General features: G+C 43.1%; 1 protein-coding gene across 1 annotated transcript in view; it reads left to right on the forward strand.

Moving 5' to 3' along the window:
* The window catches only part of sh3gl3a (SH3-domain GRB2-like 3a), a 59,837-nt gene that overhangs the window by 19,730 nt on the left and 23,821 nt on the right, over nucleotides 1–16,286 (forward strand). The window contains exon 2 of the mRNA XM_069679366.1: nucleotides 3,032–3,100. Within this exon, the coding sequence (XP_069535467.1) occupies nucleotides 3,032–3,100 (69 nt within the window). The remainder of the gene's footprint in view (nucleotides 1–3,031; nucleotides 3,101–16,286) is intronic.

Consider the following 16,286-nt stretch of genomic DNA (forward strand, 5'->3'; position numbering starts at 1 on the left):
CTGCTAGTCTACATCTTGTGTTATACACAAAGCTTGATCAAAGAATCCCTAATTATAATGGTGGCACACAACGTTCAGAGTGTTATGAATTGTTTTAAATATTCCATGTTTTCAAGGATGCATAGCTGTTGTTTTGTTTTTTGTTGTTTTTGTTGTTGAACATTGAGTGTGGGATGGTTTTCTGTTGTATAACATAAACTCCTGTCTGACCAGCATCACAGATTTTCTTCCCATCTGGCCAACTGCCCTAAATGATTTAGGCCTAGTATTAGTCCACTATTTGTGCACACAGAATTTTAATCCTCTTTAAATCTGCTAGGGAATGGTGTCAGAGTCCTCCGTGTAAAACACATTTGAAATCTTTGCAAGGCCAACAGAAATGCTGCTGTTCAGGCACAAGTGTTCATTATGGATGTCTTCAAATGGAATAAGCTATCACCTCAAGACTACCAATACCCATTTGTGATTTTTCATGCCATGTGATACATTTCTATCAGCGTTATGGAGCCGTGTGTGAGCAGAAAGCATTAAGGGAGAAACCAATATGATGCCTTAGTTATTAAGCTTAACTGGAGACATTTTGAAAAGAGGACACTCTTCTACTTTCTCATTTTGATCTTTCTGAGCAAAAAAAGTGAATGGAGCACTGGGAGTTTTATTTGTTAAATGAAGCTTCGCTTTAGTTCATGCAGGCCATGGAAGTCATACGCCCCAGCTGTAATCAGCTGACATCCTGCTGATTGAATCAGTGTTTCTAATCCGTAACACACCAGTCACAGCTGCTTCTTGCAACAAGGCGGCCCCTTTAAATGCAACTTCCTTCTCACTCATCCCTGCTAGAACACACACACACACACACCACACACCACTGCTGCTGGCAATGCTTTACCTCCTCCACCCCAGCCTCCTACTTTCTAGTAGGAAGCCTGTCTTGATCGTTGCTTGTGTTGTATTAACTCTCAGATGTGCGTCGCTTTGGACAAAAGCGTCTACTAAATGAAATTGTAACATTGTAAGCCTTTTGCCCACTCTATATACCCAGGGGGGTTTGCATTGTGTTCCCTGGAAAGCCGTAGCATGCTGCTCCGCTGACCTAGGGAGCAACTAGTATGCTCCTGACTGTATTCATATAGATTCACTCTGGTCCTGACATAGGGTGGACAGTCATGCTGGACACAGCAAAGTCCACACTGAAAACATCACTCACACCTGCATTAAACAAAGATCTACCAAAAGTTACTACAGATCTACTGAGAACTAGAGTTACAAATTGTGTTAAAATAGATACAGTGTTTCCTCTAGGATTTTTTTAGTTGTACCACCCAGATATGTGCGCATGCGCACATCATATCAAAACTATTGCTGTCAGGTGATTTAAAAAATAAATAAAAAATCTCATTAATTAAAGGATTTGTAATTAATTAATCGCAATTAATGAATATATCAGTATTTTCTTTGAGAAGCACATCACATGTAGACTCACTGAGTCTGGATTACCCTCTTTCTAGATGGTTATCTCTTACTTCCACACTTTAATTGTACTATTCTTCACCTTATTAAGTTTTAATTCACAATCTTTAATCTGATCTCTTTGCTTTGCTTCAGTACCCCAAACACACCTGCACCTCTGCTCTCTGCACAGCTGCTTGCCCCGTCCCCCTCTTTCTGTCTGTCTCTCTTTCTGCTTTGTTGACTGTCTTCATCAGCAGTTTGTTTTATTAAATCACAAAAGTTCAATATTTATTCTCGCATTTCAGTTCTCACAGCACGAGGGATGTTATTAATGACGTAGTGATCAAAACGATCGATCGTTACCAAATTGCATCTGAACCTTTTATAAGCTTTATCAGCAGCGATAATCAATTAATTTATTTCACTACAATATTATGGCAGCTGGCTGGAGGAACATCGCCAGGGAGCTGAAAGCTTGATATTGAGTGCAAACTTCACGTGGATTGTTTACATTGCTTGATAGAGCTACATGATTCTGTTGTGGACAGAGAGCGTCCGATGTCAGCGATGGGGAACGGACCTCTTTTGCCGTTAGAACACTGTGTGAGAAGTAAACTGGTCCCGCTGTGGTTTTTGGTTGCCACGGCTTTACGTGTGATTGATTGACAACGAGGAGAGAGGGCAAACGACCGTTCATTTGAAGTGTAAATCTCTGCAGAATCGTTTAATTGTAACTTCAGGACACGTCATTGAAATCTAAAGCAGCGGCGGCAATGATTCTGTGGCGGTGGACCGCCGCTGCAAAATGTATGTAGCGGAAACACTGAGATGTATATATATATATACAATACAATACATACATACATACGATATACATATATGACAATATATGTTAGATATTTTACAGCTCAGCTTTACTTTAATTGAACCTGTCTAGTCCAACTGAATAGCAGAGGGACAGATTGTAGAGGAAAGGTCATCTAGAGAAAATCCTGGAAAAGCTGGACATTGAACAATGAAACAACTGCTGGGATGTTGACATGGTTTTATTGAGTACAACTGTCTTGCTTGGATCACAAGATGTTTGCAAGCCTACAGCAGCACTTACTAACTCACACAATGTCAATTTAATATCTAAGTTCCTTTATGAACAGGGCAACTGGCTGAGTAAACAGTCACTATGGTGGAGCAAACAAAGAGAAGATGAATGATTTCAGACAGTGAATAAATAACAAATGCAAATACAATGAAAAAGAAACAACTTCCTTGTTCTGATGAAGACACATTTGAAACCGTTGTTTGGATCTCTGTTAGAGTGAGATCCAAAAACACACCTGCAATCACCATGTGCAACAGGTGCTGCAAAGAGAACCAAACTCAGATCTTCCAGGTTTCTAGTAATAAGTTGTATTTCTCATGTAAACTGTGCAGTTGTAAAGCTTTTTCAAGTATAGTTTTCTGCATGGAAGTTGATGAAATTGCTCTCCTTTCTTCTTTTCCTCCCTGTTTCTGTCCCTTTGTTTCTGAATTGTATTTTTCAATCCTCCATAACCCCCCTTTGTGCTCTCTCTGTGTTTAGCTACTCAGTGAAAAGATTAGTGGAGCAGAGGGGACAAAGTTGGATGAAGACTTCATGGAGATGGAGAGGGTGAGTTGAACAGTGGTCTCACATTTTGTAGTTCTGGGTTGATTTCAGGCAGAAAATATAAGTTAAATTATTTTCAACTTATTTTGAGTTCGTTGAAAGTGCTATATGTAACTTTCAAAAAATCCTCACTCCTAGCGACATGGTCAGCTGTCAACCTTCTTTTATGCGCACGTGCGGACACATGAACGAGCATCTGGGGTTTTTACAGAAGACACACGAAACTGAGCATGTTCAATCTCGGAACTCACCGGCTCTGTTTACTTTTCACTGACAAGACGTGTTCATTGACCGGTATCTAGGGTGACCTGGGGTCCGTTTCACAAAGAAGGTTCAACAAACTCTGAGTCTAACCCTGAACTCTGAGTTAATCTACTCTGAGATAGGAAACTCTGAGCTTTCGGTTCCAGAACAGCTGATCAGAGTTAGTTCAATCAACTCTGAGTAGGTTCACCCGGAGTTAAGTGCGTGCACGCCGACTGTAAAAAGCCAGCATTAATGGAACCCCGATACCACGAGTCACCATGGCAACGGTACACAAAAAGCGGTCCTCCTACGTCACACCAGTGGAGCTCGAAATCCTCATGCGGACGTTCAGCGAATACGAGCATGTTTTTAGAAAAATAAAGTAACACGGCTGCAACTGCAAAAGAGAGAGAAGCGGCGTGGGAAGAAACTGCTGCTCGAGTAAATGCGCAAGTTTGAACTGGTCTATTTATTTTATACTTAATCACGACCGGAAGCTAAAATTTATATTTAGGAGCAATCCAGCGGGAGAAAAAAACATTCATGGAAGCAGTTAAGAATAAAATACCAGAACATCATTCAAAGGTGCGGCTCAGGCAGAACAGGCTCATGGCTGAACCTCACTTTAATCATATTTTAAATATTAAACTAATGAAATATCATTCAGTGGCTGTTTTAATGTACATTAGCTTTATCCCTAACATGATGCTGACTTCACATACATTATAATTCATGTAGATTAAACTGAATGTGTTAGTTTAAAAAAAAAAAAAAAAATCCAATAATTTACGGCGTCTTATTTGAGTGCTCTCGGCAGTGGTGGTGGAAAGTCTAAAATTGATGACTTGGACACAGATTTGTCTTTTGATTTTTTTAATCATAATTATAAAAGACTTTTGGAAAGGGGTCAGAGCAGCACAGAGACGCAACGTTTCTTCTTTTAATTCGGTAACCGCTTAAACACACGCGTGAGACGGGCTGAATGAATGAGGAAGTCGAATGAGGGTTTTATATTCTAGAGGGAGGAGACAGAGCGAAACTCTGAGTTTCCTGAAGAAAACCTGCTCGCGACCAGGTTAGGTTCATAGAGTCTGTTACTACGGTAACTGACCGAGAGCTTAAGTTACCTCTCTCTGTGAAACGGAAAACTCAGAGTTTCCCTGATTTCAGGGTTAACAGACTCAGAGTTTTCAATAAACCTGCTTTGTGAAACGGACCCCAGATGTCCCGCTTTGTGCGGGACAGTCACGCATTTCCATTACTTTTCACACGTACCGCAAATTGAGACGTTGTCCCGCATTGTTATTGACAGTCAGACTCCAGTTTTGAAATGCATGTTTTATAATCTGGCATTTATCAAATGGCTGTGTGGAGAAAGCAGTGAGGGCTGTCATCAGGGGGCGGGGCGGGCTGGCTGATCATGTCAATCAAACTGGGACGCGGACGCAGGTTGAGGGCGCGCCCACAACAACAAACAATGCAAATCAGGTCAGAATGGAGGAAAGGGAAAGCACGACCCGTGCGGCTAAGAAAGGGAAACGCAGCTACAACAAAGACTGGGAAACTATCTATCCCTGGGTGAAACCAGTACAAGGCTTGTGGTAAAGTTTTGTGTTAAGTTTGCTCGAGTCATTTTTCCGTTTCACACAGAGGTAAATACGACGTGAAACGACACAGACAATGCGAGACTCACAAAAAACGTGTTGCTCAAAAGGAGGCTTCCCAATCTATGCATACGTTCCTGCTAAAACCCAAACAAGATTCAAACGCAGATAAGGTAACAGCAGCTGAACTAGCTAGCGTTTACCACACTGTGAAACACTTTGAATACAGTTGTTAGGAATTCTACAGCTATGCACTTAAGCAGAAGGCCTTATTAGAAGCTGCACGCTGAAGCTAAAAGTATATAGCCAAGAGGAACATCTAAGGTAAGATAAAAATTGTCTAAGATTAGAATATTGTGAGCACTGAGCTAGTGCTCTATTCTTGTTTTTTACCGGCAGGTGCTTTCTGTGGTGCTGAAAGTGCATTGTCTGTGTGGGCCCGGTGATATCGCCCTACTGGTTGCTACCCCAACTGGTTTCCGTAAGCCAGCTGTTTCTGTGTTTACTTAACAGCAGCAGTGGTTTTCTGCCTCAGTCGCGGGTTTCGCCACACATTCATAACACATCACTGACGATGTTCAGCTATCCTCTCATATCAACTGCGGCAAAAATTATTGTATAAGTGAGCAGTTCATCACAGCCACCAGCGAAAAAAATTAAATGTCAGAAAATAAAGTATTTACAAGTATGTGTCAACCTGGTTTCGATCTCACCTGAGCAATAATATAATACACCGCAGACGCCCTCGCATCGCGGTGAGCCACAGACTCTCTGCTCCAACTTGGTCCCTGTCACATATTCATTAATTATGACAGCATTCGTCTAACACTTTGTTTTGAGCTCATCTGAAACAACTGGTTACCATGAGCTTGTGTCAGGAAATACCCGAACATATTTAGCACGGTTTTTATATAATCTACGGCTCTTTCAACCCTGCATTGCATCACCCACGACACTACACAGTATAACAAATCATATACTTTTTAACCGTGACGATCCAACTCTGGCAACTCAATCATAATCACAATCATATGGCAATTTTCAGGTCGCATTTCACATGTATTGCGGCGAAAATGACTGTATAATGTGAGCAGTGAATCACATCCACCACAGTAAAAACGTGTATGAAAATAAAATATTTTTTGCATTGTGATTAACTGGACTGGATCCCACGAGAGCAATAATAAGCAAGACATTAACCCGCTGGATTATCCTCTAGGCTACTGACCCTTAATAATTACACGCATTTTCACTTATCCATAAACTATGTCAGGATCTAGGTAATATTTTGTTTGGTGTCAACCTAAAACAACTGGTTACCTTGAGCCTATGTGAGGACATTCACGGACATTCAGGACATTGATCAAGGTGTTTTTTCAAAAAATACGGCTTTATCGATCGCTACATTACAGCTCACTTCGACTCTGCACATTTGTGCAACAAAATAATTTTTGAAAGTGATGATCTACATCTGGCAACACGATAAAAATACATTAAATAATTGACATTGCGGAGCATCAGGAACAACAAACGTGTCTTGTTTTCATATATAGAATGATTCTATCAAAAGCAATGTAAAGTTTTGGAATAAAACACAACAATGTTGGACTTTACTTGTTTGGCGACTTTATGGAGCTTAAATGATACGGTTTTTTTCACATAGCTACTGCAGCCTATTAGGCCTCTTGTCTTTCCAAACATACAACAGTGAACCCAAAGATAATGTAGGAAAGCGGTACAGTAAAGTAATGCTCTTGTTACAGCAACAACAACAGATAATACAGACTTATTGTTACAATGTCAATAATAAATGCACAAATGTGTAAGTTTAGCAAGAACAGCATAGTATTCATAAAAGGATGATAGTAATTGTAACAGTTGAAGTCAACAGGTCTATTATTAGCAACAAAACAATGAGTGTTTCCTCATGATATTACCCAGAGGAAGCAAAGTGAAAAGAATCGGTCCGAGCACAGAACCTTGTGCAACTCTATGACTAACTTTGGTGTGCATAGGACACATCATTAACATTAACAAACTGAGATCTATCTGATAAATAGGATTCAAACCAACTCAATGCGGACCCTGTAATGCAAATTAATTGTTCTGTCTGTGTAACAGGATGTGATGTAAATCAAATTAATAAACTGGCTCTCCTAAACTGGGCCTACAATGCATCATAAATGTAAAAAGAAAACTGCAGCCCCTTGCTAAGGGCAAAGACAAACTCTATATAACTGAAAAACTAGGAGAACCAACAAATAAACAAATTAACATACAGCATACATTGCTATTTCTAGGAGGTAGTACAGCTGTAGGAAACGGACGATGTCACAGTGTGCATGCTGGACAATAGAAGTTCTGATCCAATGGAGGTCTCCCAATGCAAATCCAGTGGAACCATAGACAGCACGATGTACACTGGATCTGAGGAGAATAATGGATTTGATATATATTTATATATATATATGTATATATACATACATACATACATACATACATACACACACACACACACACACACACATATACATGGAGAGCTATGTTTATCCATACCCAATCATCATGCTCATCTGTATTTTCCTCTGGACTCTGGTATGCATTTCCACAGGCTCTGCACAGTTCTGATAAATCATCTAACACAGGGGTTCCCAAACTTTTCCATGCCAAGGCCCCCCAAACAGCATTAGCTTCTGGCCGGGGACCCCCAAACCCACAGACAATGCTACAAAATATGTAAAGAAACTTCAACTTTTAGAATGTATTTTCTTACTTTTATTCACTATTCAATAATTATTACATTTGTTTAGCATAAGAAAATTATTAACAAACATCTTTTCAGCACTGTATATTCCCACTGAATAATAAACTTTTCAACAAACCGTTGACAGATAAGAACAGAACAAAAGAAATCAAACCTCTCGTGTGTGTGTGTCTGGGAGTGACAGACAGAGATTACACTAGTGGGAGGGATGGGCTTGGTGGCTTTTACACAGTTTGTCAATTCTGGGCTTAATGTCTGTCAGTGCCATACGCATGTCATTGTCCATGTGTAGACGTGCTCTATGTTTTGTTTTAAGCACTTTTAAAGTGGAAAAGCCAGACTCACACAAGTAGGTTGTTGCAAAAGGAAGAAGGCATTTCAGTGCCCTGTCAGCCAAGGTGGGATAGTCCTTTCTTACATGTAGCCAGTAGTTAGACAGGGGAAGAGCCTCGAAGTTCAGTTTTAAATCCCCTGAGTTTGTCATCTCAATCAGCTCCTCCTGTGACTTTAAATCCAGACTAGAACCGACACCGGGGGCAAAGGGGTTCCTAACCCAGTTTAAATGTGTATTTTCAAGGTCAGGGAAATAGTCTTTGAAATATCCTTGGAGGTGCTCCAGGTGGGACTGGATCAATGGAGAGATGGAGCCCAAATCACCACATGACAGCAGCTCCTGGTGAAGTAGTGGGAACATTTCAGTAACTCCCTCCTGGAGCTTGTTTGACCACAGCATAATCTTTTTGGAAAAAGCACGCACTTTGTCTTGCACCTGCAGTATGTACGTGTCACGCCCTTGCATGCTTTGATTCAGTACATTTAGATGCTGGAAAACGTCTGACATGTATGCAAGTTTGCGGATCCAGGTTGCATCGGTGAACCGATCTGCCAGCTGATGCTTTTCGGATGAGAGGAACTCTGCAACCTCCCTCCGCAGCTCATAGACAAGGTTTAAAACTGCGCCCCGTGACAGCCAGCGCACGTGCGAGTGAAGCAGCAGCCCCTCAAAACGGGCGCCCATCTCATTACATAGCAGGGAAAACAGTCTGTGTTTCATGGGGCGGGCTTTAATAAAATTCACTACTTGTATGACCTCCTGTAGTACCTGATTCAACTCGTTATCCATCCTTTTTGCAACAAGTGCCTCGCGATGCAGCATGCGGGGCTTTCTGCTTGATGAGAGCGGTCACTCCACTGATCTTCCCGGTCATTGCCGCGGCTCCGTCCGAACACACCCCCACACAACGGGTCCAGTCCAATCCGTTAGACTCGATGTAATCGTCCAAAACTTGAAAAATGTCTTTCCCAGTGGTTCTTCTTTCAAGTGCTTTACAAAATAGTATTTCCCCCACAAATCTTTCCTGGGAAATAAATCTAATGTACACAAGCAGTTGGGTCTCATTGGATAAATCTGTGCTCTCATCCAGCTGAAGTGCGAAGTATTCACTGGCTCTCACCTGCTCCAAAAACTGAGCAGATACGTCCTGGGCCATGTCACCAATCCGTCGGCTCACGGTGTTATCAGAGAGTGGGACAGCGTCGATTTTTTTGGCAGCATCCTCACCAAGCAATTCTCGGACAATGTCTTTGGTAGCTGGTAGAATCAAATCCTCTCCAATTGTGTGAGTGTTTTTAGCACGAGCAATATGGTAAGAGGCTAAAAATGATGCCTTCAGGGCCCGCTCGGGCACGGTAGCTTGCTGTGTAAATGCAGCAGATTGCCTGACCAAATGCTCTTCTTTACGTTTGAAGAAGTCTACAGTTTTATCGGCCTCTGCCGGATGTTTTTGCATCAAGTGACGCTGAAGTTTCGAGGGTTTTAAACACTCGTTTGAGAGGGTCTCCAGACAGAGGACGCATTTCGGGCAATCATGGCCATTTTTCTGTATTGCTGTAGTAAAGCCATACTTAATGTATGCTGCCTCATATTTTCGGATTTTAGTTGGCCATGAGTTCTTTTTTTTTTTTGCAGCAGAGTCCTCCATGGCAGGGCTGTTGGTCTGCTCCTTCGGTCTATTTCTTGTCAAAAACCTGTCCATTTTTCGCTAGCTAGCTAGCTACACGCAAGTTTGAGAAGCAGAGCCGCTTGAAAACAACCGCCAGGTCTACACAGATTATGACGTCGTTATGACGTCGTCATGCCGAATTTGCAGCTGAATTTGAGAATCCGAGATTACGGCAGTTTACGTGGTTCAGGACAAATGGTTATTAAAAAAATAAAATAAAAAAATAAAAAATAATATATATATTTTTTTGCATTTTTTTATTGTCTTCCCTCCAATTTTCTGAGGCCCCTCTAGTGCCCCCTGGCGGCCCCCACTTTGAAAACCACTGATCTAACACATCAAACACTTAAATTAACCTCAGCATTGCACCCAATGCATATGATGACACTGACGGAAAAAACAAAAACAAACCTGAATCATTTACCAGTCGGCAAGCTATTTCCCACCTCACCACAAACTTGACAGAACATAGTTCAAACAGTAACATTAACTAGCTGTTAACTAGCTGTGTTAAACAGTCAATTGCACTCATACCTTGCACACAAATGCCCCACAAGATGTTGAGTCTTGCTGTCGTGGATGACTCATTGTCTCACAAGTCCACCTTGAGATATGTATGTTTTTGTGTCTCAGGAAAGCTCTGTAGTAATTAAAATTATGTTAATGCATGTTACAGACATTTTATGATATAACCACCACTGATACAGAACTTGCCTGGTTACATTCTTGCATTTGGTAATGTGGTCAGGGTTTTCACCTAGGGGGTCAAGATAAATGTCATGGCTCTCCTTTGGATAAAGGAGCTTCAAAATACATGTGAAGTTATGTTAATGGGAATTATGAATTAGCACATTCAATCATCATGCTGGAGTACCAAAATCTCTTTACCCTCCTGCACATGCATCTTTATTTGCTCTTTGTTAGTGTGTGTAAATTCTCAACACAAGTGTCCAGTGCCTATTGTCACAGACGGCACCGATGAGGACATCATAGGCCATTGGGTCAAGCTGAAACACAAGCAAATAAAATTAATGCAAACTTGTATGTATCTTAAGTATATAGAACTGATTTTCCAATTACTCACTATTTAATCCGCGGGATGATCCTTGCCACATTGCAGTCATGGCAAAGGAGTCAACAAGATGGAACTTGGTGGTGATGGAATTTCTTTTGTAACTTCCCAACTACAATGTGCATGTTAAAGGAGCTTAGTCTACTACAAGCTACTGAGGGTTTTGACCCAGGAGCGACTTATCTGACGCGCTTAATTGTCCAAATTTCCTTCTGTGTAAGGTTCAGGAACGAGTCCACACGTCTCCGTTGATTGATCCATCAACCAAGGTTTATTCGTTGCACAACCAAAATGTGAGTCCCTCCATCCAAACATTTGACATTCCAATCTTGTGCCTTAGCGGTCAAAAACTGTTTGCCCTTCCGGGGTCATACAACACCTGCCTGCAACAGATTTCCCACTACCTTTATTGCTGTGATCTGAATGACCACAGCGCCACCTACTGTAACAACAAAAAATACAAATTCACCCTGCATAACATTGCATTTGGCTCCTACACACCGGCCCCTAATTGTTAATGTTAACTAACATAACAATTCAAACAAAAATACAACAAAGAGCCAAAACTATAATACATAATTCATCATAAACAACAGATTTACACTCCATGCAGCAAAGTGAGTTTGGTCACTGGCCGTTCTATGATGTTCGATTTGGTCTGTAATTTCACCGAACGCACCAGCCCATGTTTGTCAGGGAAAACTTCCAGTACCTTGCCAAGTGGCCAGGATCCACGAGGAGCTGAAGCATCCATGATTGCCACAATATCTCCAACAACCAAACCCCTTTTCTTTTGGTTCCATTTCTGCCTTTCTTGGAGCAAGGGCAGATACTCTCGCACCCATCTCTTCCAAAAAAGATCGGCGAGATATTGAACCTGTCTCCATCGTCTTCTCCCATACTGAACGTGAGGCTCAAACACTCCAGGTGGCAAAGCTGGTTTTCCCTTTAGTAGAAGAAGGTGGTTAGGTGTAAGTGGCTCCAAGTCATTTGGATCGTCTGAGAGCTTGGTGATTGGTCGATCATTCAAAATGGCTTCCACTTCACAGAACACCATATGAAGCCCATCATCATCCAACGTCTGCTGACGTAGGACAGAACTGAGAACTCTCCTTATCAGGCGAATCATCCTTTCCCACACACCACCATGATGCGAACCTGCTGGTGGATTAAAACTCAAACGGATCCCAACCTGCGACAGAACTCCTTGAATCCTATCCTGGTTGAATGCAGCCAAAGCCTCCTTCAGCTCTCTTTCTGCTCCAATGAAGTTGGTACCATTATCCGACCACAGGTGTGCCAACTGCCCTCTCCTGCTGACAAAACGCCGCAAAGCATTAATGCATGCATCTGTGTCCAATGAACATGCTACTTCCAGATGGATGGCCCTGCTCGCCATACAGGTAAATATAACTCCATAACGCTTACAGGTTGATCTTCCTTTCTTCACCTCGATTGGTCCAAAATAATCTACTCCGGTGTTGGTAAACGGTGGTAGATCGGGAAGGATTCTCTCCCTTGGAAGATCTGCCATCTTTTGTTCCACTGCTCTTCCATTGTAGCGTCTGCAATATCCACATTCAGCTATGACCTTTCTCACAGCTGAATTGCCGTTGGTGATCCAAAACTTCTTCCTCACCGAGGATAGTGTGTGAGCTCGTCCACCATGGCCCAGATTCTGATGAACATGTTTGAGAATGAGCATAGCAATATGCTGGTCTTTGGAGAGAATGAGTGGATGCTTGGCTTCCTCTGGCCACTCTGCTCCAACAACATGGTCTTTAACCTGAGGTACCAGGCAACTGCTTTCTTCAGCCTCCTCCAATCAGAAAAATAGGCGATGAGACGGTCTGTAGGAGTAGACACATCGCTCACACTGATGGCGTTTGTTGTTGCCTGCTTTCTGACTTCTTGGTCATTTACATCCAGAGACACTTCCAGCACTGTTTTAGGCCATTCCTCCTCATGCTTCCAAAGAAATGTGGGTCCCTCAAGCCACCTGCTGGTCTTCAGAAAGTCGGCAACCCTCATTCCTCTTGACGCATCATCGGCTGGATTGTCCTTTGAACCGACATGTTTCCACTGTGAAGGTTCAGAATTTTCCCTGATGGTGGAAATTCTGTTGGCCACAAAAGTGTGAAAGCGCTTGTCCTCGTTGTTAAGATACTTCAACACTGAAGTGCTGTCAGTCCAAAATACAGATACCTCGAGTCCACCCTGACAGCAAGGACGGCTGCTGTCAACTCAAGTCGGGGAATGGTAACAGCCTTCAGTGGAGTTACTCTAGCTTTGCCAAGCAGGAAGGAGACATGGATGCGATTTTGTGGATTTAACATCCGAAGGTATGTTACAGTTCCATAGCAGCCCACGCTAGCATCGGCAAAGTGGTGTAGCTGGGCGTGTCTAAGTTCACCAAAGTCTGCTGGTTTAATGCACCTGCTCACGTGGAATGCCACCAACAGATCCAAATCCTCAAGCCACCTTTTCCACTGATGCAAGATGTCCTGTGGTAAAGAGTCATCCCATCCACAACTTCTCCTACAGAGCTCTTGTTGCATCATTTTAGCAGGCAAAGTGACTGGTGCCAGGAACCCAAAAGGATCATACACTGAGCTGTTAATAGACAACATCCCACGTCTAGTGAACGGCTGTTGCTTTACTTCAAACCTGAACCTGAAAGAGTCTGTCTCCACACACCACTGTAAGCCCAGAGCTCTTTCCATAGGAAGCTCATCTCGGTCCAGATCCAGCTCCTTTAGGTCCTTGGCCCTTTGATCCTCAGTGATGGTCTGCAAAAGGATTCGACTGTTGCTGATCCACTTCTCCAAGGTGAAGCCCCCTTTCCTGCACAGAGCAATAAGATCCCTTACCGTCTGGATAGCTTCTCCCTCCCAAACAGTCATCCACGTAGAAATTCTGCTTGATGGCTTTCAACACTTCGGCTGAGAACTCAGAATGGTTGTCATCAGCGGTTTTCCTCAGTGCATAGCTTGCACAACTGGGAGATGACACTGCACCAAACAGGTGAACCGTCATCCTGTACTCCGCCAGGTCCCTTGTGACATCCCCATCTGGCCACCAGAGAAAGCGCAGAAAATCCCTGTCCTCTTCAGCAACCTTCACCTGATGAAACATGGCTAGGATGTCACCCATAAAGGCCACAGGTTCCTGTCTGAAGCGGCTCAGAACACCCAGCAGTGAACTGGTGAGGTTAGGACCCTGCAGGAGTTAACTGTTCAACGATGAACCTTGAAACGTGGCTCCACAATCAAACACCACTCTGAGAGATCCTTTCCTCGGATGATGAGCACCATGGTGAGGAATATACCACACCTTCCCTTCCTTGCAGTGCAGCCGTTTCTGAGGTACTTTCTCTGCATAGGTTTTACTGATGAGCCCGCTCATGTACCCTGCGTACTCCTGGTGCAAGCCCTTATCATTGAGGAACCTCTTCTTCAGGCCCTGGATCCTTTGCTTTGCCACCGCAAAATTATTGGGTAGGCAGACCTCCGTCTTCTTGAAGGGCAATTTCAGACAATATTTCCCCTCCTGAAGTACTGCTGACTGCTCCATTATTTGCATAAACCTGTGGTCCTTTCTCGACATTTCCTTTTCCTCTCTAGCGTTTTCACTGAAATCATGGTTATATTGATTGGTCAGCATTTCCTCCAGTCTGCACACAGATATCCTGTTCACCGTGGCTGAGAGCAGGTCTTCCTCCATAGTACCACTGGTTCCATTCAGTGGACCATTAACGACCCATCCCAGTACTTTCCTAACAGCGTATGGACCATCCCCCTTGCAGTTTATAACCTCCCATGGTTCCAGTAACTTGGGGGCGTTGGTCCCAATCAAAAGGTCTACATCCGCCTTTATAGATGGGATGTGAACTTTGGAAAGGTACGGCCACTTTGCCAGGTCCCCGGGTGTCGCCATGTCGTCCCCAGTTACTGGCATTTCCTTCTGCATGATAACTTTTGGTAGATTATGAAAGTTGATGATGTCCAAAAACCGCTACCTCCAACCCAGTTAATGAATAGGCTGGTCTGACTGTTTTCTGCGTCATTGTGCGAAACAGGAAATTGGTTCTTCTCCCTGTAATGTTCAGCCTACGCATGAGACCTTCTGAGCAGAATGTACCAGAGCTTCCAGGATCCAAAAAGGCATATGTTTTTATTATGCGGTTTCCTTTCGCATATTTCACCTGTACAGGAAGTATGAATAGCACACACCGGTCCTTACCGGCCCCTGTGTGTCCACATGTTTTGAGTGGCATAGGCACGTCCTTAGATGGTTCCTCCTGATGTGTTTGCCTTTTGATATGAAGCACGGTGGGATGAGCTTGACCACAAACTTTACATGTCGAGCGCTTCTCACAGTCTCGGCTCATGTGTCCAACACACAAACATGCGAAGCAAACTCCCCTTTCCCTTAGAAACTGAATTTTTTCCTTGTGCCTTTTTTCTTTGAACTGTTTGCAGTCCTCCAACGAGTGACCACGAGCAAAACACAAACATCCACCTTCCACCTTTCCAGGATCTGATGTTTGCTCGCCTCCCTTTGGCACATCCATAGATGTCACTGTTGTGGCAATAACACTTCCCCTTACTTTGTCCCTGGGCTGTGATTTAAAGACAGTCGGAGATTTAAACCTGGTGCTTGGTTTTATCCCGGCACTAACAGGTAACGGGTCCTGTATGTCACCAAACAGGGGGTCTGAAAGTATTCTGACATGTCGCTCAATAAACATGACTAAGTCACCAAACCGAGCTCTGCGGTGAGCATTTTCCATGATGTCATGTGCTGTAGTCCTCCATTGTTCTCTCATTTTGTATGGCAATTTTGTGACGATGGCTCTCATATTCACAGGCATGTCCAGTTCTTGCAGGTATTGCAGCTCCTCCATTGCATTGCAGCACCCTCGCAAGAACAAGGAGAAGGCCTGGAGTTCTTTCAGCTGTTCAGATTTTATTGCGTGCCAGGCCAAAGCCTTTTCCATGTAAGCTGCTGCTACTTTGTATGGATTTCCGAAATGTTCTTGAATGAGGGCCTTTGCCAGAGCATAGCCACGCTCATAGTCCATATGTTGCGCACTAGTTCTCTTGGTTGTCCCCTTCTGCATTGCTCCAAATAGTACAAGCAGTCAGCCTTTCCTGCCTTTTCCTCCACTCCTTGCTCAAAAGCCTTGATGAACGCTCCATATTGGAGAGGATCCCCATCAAACACAGGAATTTCTCTTGATGGAAGTGTCAGCGAGCGTTGCTGCTGTACCAGGGCAGCTGTGATTTCATTTTGCCTGTGCATGATGGTTAGTAGATCTAGAGGCAGACTTTGACATTTTAACTGTTGACTTGTAGAATGGGCTTCCTCCTCCTTTAACTGTGTATTTGCTGTCTGCCGAGGTAAGTACTGTGATATTCCTTTTACCATGTTTCCTTGTTCTAGTTCCTTGGAGATGTATTCATGGTTTGAAACAGTTTGAAACCGTTGTTCAGATTCC

This window comes from Semicossyphus pulcher, unplaced genomic scaffold, assembly GCF_022749685.1.
Source record: "Semicossyphus pulcher isolate SPU_LCO1_2020_fin unplaced genomic scaffold, fSemPul1.0.p SCAF_1, whole genome shotgun sequence".
NCBI lineage: Eukaryota > Metazoa > Chordata > Actinopteri > Labriformes > Labridae > Semicossyphus > Semicossyphus pulcher.